An 11,141-nucleotide genomic window follows, 5' to 3' on the forward strand; every position below is an offset into this window, starting at 1 on the left:
AGAGGTGTGTTTGTCTGTGAGCCTGTTCCTTGGCACCATCCACCTCACAGAGGAGAGGACAATGTGTGCTGCTGATTCATGGCACCCTTGCTGTTGACAGCCCAGCATTGGTCACTGTGACAGTGGTGGTGTGTACAGTAGAGCCAGCTTCAGTCCTGATGGCCCTAGCGTGTGCTCTGAAGGAAAGTGGGTCCAAACTGTTGCCAGCCTTGGGGTATCTAATCAAAATATCTGCTTGGTCTCTCTTCCCAGGAGGACTCAGCGGTTTCAAGCAGAACCATGAAAACCTCTGCGATAACTCCCTCCAGCTGCAAGAGTGCCCGGAGGGGGGAGGTGGCGCCTCTGCTGTGCCCCCCATGCTACCTCAGTCCATCCCTACCACACCAGACATCGAGAATGCTGAGCTCACCCCCATCCTGCCCTTCCTCTTCCTCGGAAATGAGCATGATGCTCAGGACTTGGAGAAAATGCAGAGGATGAACATAGGCTACGTAATCAATGTGACTACCCACCTGCCCCTGTACCATTATGAGAAAGGCATATTCAACTACAAGCGGCTCCCGGCCACAGACAGCAACAAGCAGAATCTCAGGCAGTATTTTGAAGAGGCTTTTGAATTCATTGGTAACTATCCTTGACTGGAAATACTTCTGCTTGTTTCTTTTATTTTTACCTGTTGTAAGAATTTAGAGTGAATTTCATGCTTCGCCAACTATTCTGAAGGCTGCGTAAGGCCATATTTACTTTTGTTTAGGTTGTCAGAAATGCTGAGCACCTCATGTTTCTATTCTTTCTGATCTCTGGCATATCCAGTTAAGTAGCCTGGGGTTACAATTTTTTCCATTTATAGTGATGCCTACCTCCAGGCTTCTAAATTCAGGAAACCCCAGAATATTGAGACTTTTGTCATTCCCTTTTCTTGATGCCTTTGCATTCCTAGTTTCCACAGTGAATCGCAGCCAATTTTTCATAGTAACTATTCTTAATAATGGCTCAGTCTTTCCTAACTTAATGAGAAAACTGGCAAACTTCACACTTCACTTGTTTCCACAGTTAGATTTATAGCTTCAGAGTGTGTGGTTGAGTGGATGAAAACTTGTATTAATAAGCCTCTAAACCCTGTAGGCTGTGTGAGAGAGTTTACTACAGACATGCAGCTTGTTGAGGAGATTGCTGGAGAAATGACCCAGCAATGTTTCCCACATTGTTCTGAACCTTACTGTGACCCACACAGCACAACGCTCAGCCAAGTTTAGGGGCGCACTCAGCTCTGGTTGCAAGGCTGGTCAGACAGGACTTCAGCATGTGATTCTGAAAGCTTTTGAGGCCCTTCCCTTGTCTCTCTAGATGACTTTGTGGATGCTGCTCTTGTGGCATAGCAGATGTTCATCTGTGCTTCCTCAGCACAAGTACATCTCTTGAGAGGTTTTCTGAAATATGCTAGAGGACCACTGACATACAATTTTGTTTTCTTGTGCTGAGGCTGAGCTAATCTCTTTACCAATACTTCAGGCTCAGTGGGCTAGACAAAGGATGTGTGCTTCTGTGCTGCATCACAGCTTAGGTCCTTGACTGACCTCATGCTGAAGTGGGTACAGAGCCATGTTCCTCCCTGCCCTCAGACCATCAGTGTTTATGGCCCTTGAGTCAGGTGGTGCGCTCACAGCTCTTGAAACTCAAGCCTGCTTGTGCTGGCTCCGTGGAGGTGCTCTCAGGCTTATAAAGGATTGGGCCCCAGTTGTGGGACTGGGTCCCAGGGTAGAAGGTCCAATCTCAGCATGTTCTTCTGACCCCATCCGCCCCTGCCACTTGCGTGGGCAGGACTGGCAGCTCTGAAGCAGACAGCTCATCAGCCTTGCCTGGCTATGTTTCGGTTGGCAGGGGGTCATCAAGTGCTGATGCATGTAGTCTGTAGCCATGCTGCTTTAGTGAAGAATAGAGAAATCACTGGTTATGCTGCGGTTCAGATGGAGTGCGGTATTATAGCCTGAGTCCTATCTCTGGGATCTTCTACCCTTGGGCTTGTCCTCTACAGTGTGGAGTACCAAAGGATCTCTACTTAAAACCCAATTTTCCCTAGTGTTCCTAACTCAGCTCTACCAGAAGAGCTGTCAGCTCCCCAAGGTGCTGATGACTATGTGCATGGGAAGATGAACCCCCCTTTTTGGGTGAAGAGCAGGGGAGAAGGAACCTTGCTTTGGTCCTCTGGGGAAAAAAGACTGTCTCAAGAAATCGACTGAAATCTTAAACTTTGAGTTCAACAAAATGGGGGAATGCAATAGGCTAAGCTTATGTAGAGACTGCAAAGCTCCATTGAGGTCCATTGCGGGTAGGAGGGAGACTTCTGCACCCAGCATGTCTGTGCACTGTAGGATTAGAGCTCTCAAAACCACTGAAAAGATAGTGTTTGGTTTGTGACCTTACCAAGGGCAGAGAAAGTAGCTTTGCTCTGAAAAGATTTAGAAAGTGTTTCAAATTTTACTTTGCTTTTTAATGATTACAACTTGAGGGTCTGTCTTTGTTTTTAATAAACAAATATTTCTCCATTGAGAGTTTTTCTCCATAGCAAATTTAGCCAGCTGGGGAAGTAACTAGTCAAAGCTTTCCCTTTCCCAGGGTGAACTTTAAATTGCATTTGAGAAGATTTGGAAATGTTTAAACAGCAGATTGTTGGCCTGTATTTCTTTAAATATGTCTTCAGAAAATCACAACCAACCCCAGGCTTAACTAAGACTAGAACCATAGAAAGTGAAATCATCAGAAACTCCCTGGGAAAGTGTGTCAAAATGTGTTAGAGTTTCAGCTTTCTGAAATACTATCTGGCAAAAGTGTCTAGAGGGAAGTTGGCTTCCTTTATGCTTCTGCAGTACAGGTTGAACATGTGGGCTGTGGGATGAACTGTAATTTTCCTGGAGTTGGCTTTGTGCCAAAATTTGCAAACGGTGTTCACTCTCCTGCAGATTAAAACAAAAGAAATAGATTTAAGTGTTGTGTCTTGCAAGTTTTCTTTCCTATTTTAAAAGCAAGCTGTGGGGGATGAGGACGGTATGGTAGTGGCTCTCCTCTTTCTCATGGCCTGTTAGCAAAGACTCTGTCCTCCCTGAATCATGTCCAGGTTGCCTCTCTTTTAAGTGATCTTGAGGGAGAGTATGTATGTGAGTGTGTACGTGTGTGTGTGTGTGTGTATATCCAGCTGCTGCTTTTGCAGAGACACCACAGCAGAGTGCCTCACTGAAGCTCATTTCAAGAGTAGCTTTGTAAGGCCTTCAAAGGACAGAGCTTTGAAACAGAGGTATTGTTACAAATTGAATCTGAAAATAGCTTTTTTTTTTTTTTTTTTTTTTTTTTTTTAAAAGGTGGTGCCCTGCTCTGAAAGACAGGGAGGTTGAGATGCCAATGTAACACAGTGGCATTGCAACAGATGTGGAAAGGAAGCCCGAGATGCCTCATCATGGGCCTTGACCTCCTAAATAAATGCTCCCTGACAGCGCAGCAGCATCTCTCAATGTGTTGCTCATCTAATAAAGAGATAAAAGTGGACATGAGGGCTTTCTGTGTCAGACTGGACTGGTGTTTCACATTCAGTAACTCTGAAACCTCAGAGGAAGATGGGCTGGAGGGGAAGGGGGGGATACACTGCTGTGCTTGTAGTCAAATCAGGGGACTTTTCACAATAAGTTACTCTTAATTGCACTGAGCTTGTTCTAATTTACACACTGGCAAAAATCTTACTTTCTTCTGTTTCTCATTTCCAGAGGAAGCTCATCAGTGTGGAAAAGGTCTCCTCATCCACTGTCAGGCCGGTGTCTCCCGATCTGCCACCATAGTTATTGCATACTTAATGAAGCACACACGCATGACCATGACGGATGCCTATAAATTTGTAAAAGGCAAACGACCAATCATTTCCCCTAACCTTAACTTTATGGGGCAATTACTGGAGTTCGAAGAAGATCTAAACAACGGTGTCACACCGCGAATCCTCACACCAAAGTTGATCGGCGTAGAGACCGTCGTGTGATGGTGGAGCTGCGAGGAGGCAGTTAGTGAAGGGGCTAACCTAGTGATGAGTGGGCTGTGGGTTTTTCTTTTTAACTTTCAAGGGGAGTTTTGTGGCAAAATTTTTGTGAATAAAAACCTTTTTTTTTTTTTTGTGCAAGGAAAGGTTTTTAAAAGATCCAAGAACTTTGCTGGGTTTGGGATGCTGTTGTGATATCCTTCTCAGACACTGGCAGAACAGGGAGGCTTTGGAGCAAAAGGAGTACTTTTTAAAATCAAAACAAGAAGAAATATTTTGCTTTTTTTCTTTTTATTTTTTTCCCGTCCTCTCCAGTTACTTGTAGAGTTTATGGCTAAGTAGTCTGTGCAGGTTCATAGACTGAAGAAACCTAAGTTGGAGATGAAACACAAACAGCAAAAACAAAGAAAAGAAAGCCCTCCCTGAAACATAAGGGCCTTCATTCTGCAAAGGCTTTGCTAAAGATAACCTAGCAAAATGCTCACCAATGCAAAGGAAGTCAGGGCAGCTTAAAAAGTCTACAAGGCACTTCTCACACCCCTGACTCAAACTAAAGAAGAAAACTAAAATTTATTGATGTGTTTCATGTTCCAGTTCTATTTTTCTATTTTGGGGTGTAAGGTTTTAACAGTAAGGGACTTCGATCATTCTATGCCATATGCCTTCACTGGCTTCTTGTGCAATAATAATTTGGGGTTTGTTTTGTGTGTTCAAACTGATTAGAGTTGGCTGCCCACTAATAATAGGGTAATAATTTTTAAAGTTTAATAGTGCAATGGCAGCTGGCTTGGTTCAGAAAGGATAAGTGAGAGCAATTAATTTGTTCCTTTATATGACTTTGATCCTGGTTACAGTGCCATAAACCTTGTTATGTATGTATATCAGAATGTACAAAAACTGAGAATGAGCAAAGTTTATTTAAAAATATTTTTCGCACAAAATATTGGTGTGTTTCAGTTGTTTATGTAAAAAATTTGATTATAAACCAAAAAAATCTTTTGGAAAATGTGTGTCCTTTTATTTCTTTAGCAATTATTCATTTTCTGTTGAATGAGGTTTTTGTTTTGTTCATTTTGCTTTGCTTTTTTTTTTTTTTTGTGGCTGTGTACATCTGCCTTTGACAAAATTGATATCTCTTGTTTGACATCTCCTCTTCAGTGTTTCATTCCTGTCCACTTTCTACTGTACTCTTGCATCCTTCAGTTTCTGTAACCAGATTTTTCTCTTCTGTTCAGCTGAATTAGGACTATTAGTGAGGAGCCATTGGGGCAGACCTGTTATTTCTACAGCTCAGTAGCCACTTGGAAAAACAAGAAATAAACATTCTTCACTTATTCCTTTTCATATTCCTGTAATTAGCTTATCTTCTATGTTACAAAATTGTCTGGTTTCTAGAAATACATTGATCATGTGTGCGGTTTTCCCTGGTCTCTCTATAGACCCCTTATTTAGCAGTTCCACAATTCCTGGGAATCCTCCTCCTGGGATTCTCCTCTCTTGCCCATCTTTCCTCATCCCCCTCCTTTTCCAGCTGTGTCAGTGTTAAGTGTGGTGTGTATTGTAGGGCTGCTGTTTCTGCCTGACGGTGTCACTTAGGTGGCTGACTTTTGCTTTCCTTGTTTGTATTTACTTTTCTTTTAATGATATGGTATAATCTGATCTCTTCTGGACTGTTACCAACTCTAAAGTTTGTTTGTATGAGCCTAAAGCAAGTTAGAAAACATTTCTCATATGATTCTGTTGTGCAAACTGATCTATCCCAGGAAGTCTGATAGCAGTGAAGGTTTTTCATAGATGAAAACCAAGATTGACTGAACCAAGTGTAAAACAGGACCTGTCAGAAAAAATGTATAATCACATTAGACATGTATATTTTTGTGGACATTTTACTTAAAATGTTGTTACTATACAGATATTTTCTTGAAACTTATCCCTTTATTAAATTATTTTTCTACTGGAGTTGATTTTTTTTATATTTTTTCCTTTTCTATTATTCTTATTGGTCCTTTTGCTGAAACTCCCTCAGCAGTGAGTGTTGCCCAGGCAGCAAAACCTCTTGGATTATGACTGTTCCTGGAGCTAAGGAGAGAGTGGCTGGACGGAAAGGTAGCATTTGCTGGTTGGGAGCCATTGTGCTTTGGGAGGAAGGAGGTCCCTTAGCAAAAGTGCTCTGCTTTCCTCTTTCTCCCCTTTCCTTGTGTTTGGGCCCAACTTCTTCCAGCTGTTCTCCATGAACTGCAGGTACCAATTGTTTGATAGGAGGGAGGAGGTTAGAAAACCTTTGTTTGTTGCCAGAGAAGCAAAAGCAGCTGCAGAAGGGCTGAGGGCTGGCTGAAAAGTTGGTCCTTGCAGCCTGTGTTTGTGGCCATAAGTGTTGTATAGTAGTGCTGATGCCAGGGAAACAGGTTATTCAGCAAGGACTCAGTGTGAAGGGAAGGAGGACTTGATTCAAAACCGATCTTCCACGTTACTGTTCTTGTTCCTGTTCTAAATGGCCTGATGTGAACATCTTGAGAAGTATGCACTGACATGACTCATAGCATCCTCTCTGGTTCGGGCTCAGCCACCGATATGCTGCCATGGATTACGATGAAGTTTGCAGCCATGTAAGTACTTGTGTTAAGTGCTTACTTAAGCCAACAGGTAGCCCTCGCAGCCTTGAGTAAGTTATTGGCAGGAGGGGATCTGATGTGTTTGCCTCAGTAGGGCTGAGCGGCGCAACTGCTGCTGCATGCATGGATGTAGAGTTGGAGTTTCTGCTGCAGGAACCCCATCAGCCTCTCTGCTTGTCATGGTGAGAAGCAATGCCTGATTTTGCTCTCCAGTGTGATGAGCTTGAAAATGATGGGTCAGGACAATGCAAGACTGTGAGCAAGCAGTTTGCTGTGGGTCTGTCAATAGCAGAGATGGTCTGATCAAACACTTCCTTTGTGCAGACCCGTTCCCTTGGAGCTGGGCTGGAGGAGAGGACCTCCAGAGGGTTATGTCTCACTGAAGGCAATGTTGAGAAATGGCAGCCTGGGAATTGATTTACTGGAGAACAGGTTAGAGGGAAATGCTGATTTTTTTTTTCAGGCAGAATTTATTGAGGCTAGTGAATGATCAATTAGCATCTTTTGGCTGAGGGCAGGAGAAATTCAGTTAGAGTTTGTATGAGTGTTAGACCACCCAGGAGCCCTACCTGTGTGCATGTGTGTTGTAAATGCTTGCTTTTCTGGTACCCCATAAAATGCACTGCAAAGACATGCCTGTGTGTCAGTAGAAACCCCCTGCCTGAGCATCACATGCTCCTAGCCAGAAAGGAAAAAAAAAAAAAATTTGCCCTCATTTCTGGGATGGAGGAAGACTGAAGGGGTGTGTGCCACAGATGTGAGCGGGTTTAAGCTGACATTGGTGTTGCTTTGGCACAGGAACATCCAGAAAGGCTTATTCTGGATGTTTTAAGGTTGGAATTGAGGCTTGATTACCCATCACCTGCTCTTACTGTTAGCTGCAACAGCCTCCCTCCAGCTGCCCTGAGATGAGGCATGATAAAGTAAAGCATAAACCAGGAATATAATTTAGAAGCCTTTGATGTGCACATGGGTGTCAGCAAGGACAGGACCTGCTTTTCCCTGCTCGATGTCAGCATTGTACATTTGTGTGCAAGGTGCGCTGAAATAGGCAGTCCTGGAAAATTGATTCCTTCGTATTTTCCGTTTCTCCCCTGAGTGCTTGTTTCTGAGAACATTGCCCTCGAGATTCATGTCCTGTCAGTGGGTCCCTGAGATCCAAATTGCAAAGCAAGGCAGGGTATTGTGGGAGCAAGAGCTACTTCTGGTTGTAAATTTATTTTCTCTTTACAAATGGTGTGTGAGATTGTTAATACCTGCTGTAAAGCTCTATTAAAGTTAAAACTGTTCAATTCATCCATCTTGCAAGCTATCCCAGTTTTAAGGTTGGACTTTTAGAGCCAAGAGATTATTTAACTTCTCATGCTAAGCAGCTCATCTGCTTTTTTATTCTTGGTCACACTGGAACTAACTTTCTCCATTGTTGTCTTGGCAGCCTATTTTCTGAGGCTTCCTATGGCTGTACCTTTCACAAACGTGACAACATCTTTTGGGGGAAGACACACTAAAGGTCCCTCCCCTACCCACTCTACAGATAGAGGCTAGGAGTGTTTTGAGCTGAAGCAATCAGGTGGAAAGTGCATTGGTATCTTATGGTCACAAGACCTGCCAGGGACTTCTTATAGGGGAAGTGTGTTCAGAAGCACAGATGGGAGCTGGTGAGACTGAGATGGGAGTCATAAGGGGTGTGGGAAAGAGCCAAGCGGATGGGAGTGTTTTGGCCTTGAGTCTTGCTTGGCCATGGTGAAGCTGACTCTTGGCATGTGCATTACCAGTGGCAGGAAAGCCTCTGGGAACTGCAGATGCTGATTTAGTAGAGAGGACATAAATAAAGAATGCTATCTTGACTGAGTTAAGGAGGTAATCAAAGAGAGATAACAAGTAGTTTGATGACTGCCTCATTAGCAGCTATCTGCTTTCCTGTGGCCTGTTTGCCTGCTGCTCCTGTAGGTATCACAGAGGAGATTACTGCTGAGCAAGCTTTAAGTGGTTTGAGCCCAGCCTGAGATCATTAGCTGGTAATTGTAGGCATTTGTTTATCCCGTGCACATGCAGCTGCTGGCAACAAAATGCAAACCTTGCTGCGTTTGCAGGAGTGGACCTGGGTGCTGCCAGCCCCCATCATCCTCCTGCCACTGGGTGCAGTATTAATCTCTGTGCTCAGTCTGGTGCTCCCTTTGCTGAGGGATTTCTTTCCTTTGCTGTCTCCACTCCCTCTGTTGGGCCCTTGTCCCAAGTGCAGCATGAGCTGGAGGAGCAGACTTCTTTATTGTCTCATTTTAGCTGTCTTCTGCATTGTTTCCAATGTTGTCATTCCTCAGACTGAAGGAAAGCAACTTAAAGTCAGTTGTTTGTAAGGCATATGACAGAGGGATGAATGTTTCCAGTGACTCTGATGGGCTTGTGGTTTGAGTTGGTTATTATCCAGGCAGCATCTCTCTTAGGGACCCCAGACCCCAAGACCTGGTCCTGCAGAAATTCCAGCTTGCAACTCCTCATGCTAGAAACAAGAGACACTAGTGGGATGGCAAAATTACATATTTTAATCACCTGCTGAGCATCATGTCAGTCTCTAGTTGGTGCTGCCCAGGTGGAGAGGCCTGTCAGGTGTTCCCTGAGCCATAGCAGAACTTACCCAACATGCAGCCAGAAATCCTGCTGCTGACTTAGTGTCTGATCTACTCTGCATCTTTATGGAACCAGTATCCTGGAGTATGCAGAGATGCAGTCCCTGGCCTTGGAAACTGTCTGAGGTCCTGTTGAATTTGGCTGGATCCAGTTTGGCTTAAATCCTCCACTGTGAGATACCCATCTGTTCAGTGTCTTCCTGGGCTGTGTCATGAGTTTGTCAGATTGAGCAGGGAGCTGGTGAGCTCCTGCCTCAGGGCTGGGTTCGTTTCAGTGATGAAAAATAACCTAAAGGTTTATTCTTGAGGATAAGAATTGCTGTATCATGGAGGGGAAGAGTTCAACACAGTACAGAAACACTTTAAAAAACCCTAATGCAAATCAGGGAGTAAAGTTAAAAATATAATGAACCATATCTGATAGATAAAATCAATAAACTAGAGGTTAAATATAATTTGACTCATGCCTTGTCTTCACACTTCTGTACCTTAGCTTCTTTGATTATCTATATATAAGAGGTGACATTGGAGAGCATGGATTTATCATGAAGATTTGTCATGGAAGATGAAGGAGCTGTCTGGCACTTGTGGGTTTCATATCAAGTTGCACTTCTGGCAGACACCAGTGGAGCATTTAAAGATCACATTGTAGAGCAGAGTAGTAAGTTGCTATAAGGATGGGCAGAGGTTGGTCTGTGATACAGGTACTCTGAATAGAGAATAGCTGGATTGTAAGATCTCTGGACCACAACACATGCAGGTACAAAATGTCTAGTCAGAAGTATAGGCAGCAGTTTCCCTGAGGGCATGTCCAGGTCATTTGTTAAAAACCATTAGGGTGATGGAGGAGGATGCTGGTGTGAAAAAACGAGATACTGGCAGTTGGCTGAGGAGCTTACTTGGAGCTGTTCATGTTTTCAGAGATCTGAACAAGGTCTGACAGTCCTGAACTAAGCTTTGCCCTGCTAACGTCCATTTGAAAGCTCTTTTCAAGACATCTAGCTTTGATGCAGGGTTGTGCCAGCTGCCTCAAAGTGCTTTGCTCTGTCTTGTAATGTTTCAACACCTGAGACCAAACTTTTGCACTTACCAATAGCACCTTGTAAGATTTGTTTCCAGTGTGAGGCAAACAGATGCCAAGGGGCACACTGACAGTTTGTGCCCCTTCTCCAAACTCTCCTCAGTTTTCATCTGCATTCCTTGAGTGCTGAGGGCTGCAGTGACCATCAGGTCATGGCAATGGAGTCCAGGTGTTGACCTGCTGAAGTGTGACCTATGGAGAAACCCCTCTGGGCCTACCTCTTCTGGGCTAGGGTCTGTGACAGCGCCTGGAAGGAAAACTCCAGTGCACTGGATGGGCTGTTGTTTCTGGCTGACTCAGCTGAACTCTCATCCATGTAGCATCAGTAAAAATCTCAGAAAGTTTGAAGAGAGTCCAGTTCCTACTCTGAATTTTGATGCATATTGAGGATTTGGTGCGCAGTCATGAACACTTAACCTTTGTCAGGGAATCCTCCATAGGATGTGTATGAAACATAGTATGTTGTGTATAAGAGAGGGTTGGGTTTCTTTGGTAGTCCTCTCTGCCTCTAAGTATCACCTACACTTGTAAATAACAACGTGGAAGCAGGAGGCAAGGTCTTAAGACAGGTGATGTCCCATTTTGCAGCTGGGGCAGATAAGATGATGTCCATGGTCACAGGTCAGAGTGAGGAACAGAGCCCAGAGCTAGAATTCCTCTTACTTTACTAATGTCACCAAACCACTTCTTAAAACTTCAGCCAGTTGCTGATAAATATGGTGATTAGCTACAGCTTCAGACACTGAGGCCCTTCTCCTTGCAGCTGGAGCAAATTATGTCCTCCTTGTGTCCAGCTGTCCTAT

General features: G+C 43.9%; 1 protein-coding gene across 1 annotated transcript in view; it reads left to right on the plus strand.

Moving 5' to 3' along the window:
- DUSP10 (dual specificity phosphatase 10) overlaps positions 1-5,024 on the plus strand; it is a 23,831-nt gene extending 18,807 nt beyond the window's left edge. Inside the window, exons 2-3 of the mRNA XM_009070907.1 lie at positions 253-624; positions 3,756-5,024. Coding sequence (XP_009069155.1) covers positions 253-624; positions 3,756-4,021 — 638 coding nt within the window. The 3' untranslated portion in view covers positions 4,022-5,024. The remainder of the gene's footprint in view (positions 1-252; positions 625-3,755) is intronic.
- The last annotated feature ends 6,117 nt before the right edge of the window (positions 5,025-11,141 follow it).

The sequence above is a fragment of the Acanthisitta chloris genome, unplaced genomic scaffold (genome assembly GCF_000695815.1).
Source record: "Acanthisitta chloris isolate BGI_N310 unplaced genomic scaffold, ASM69581v1 scaffold4210, whole genome shotgun sequence".
Lineage (NCBI taxonomy): Eukaryota > Metazoa > Chordata > Aves > Passeriformes > Acanthisittidae > Acanthisitta > Acanthisitta chloris.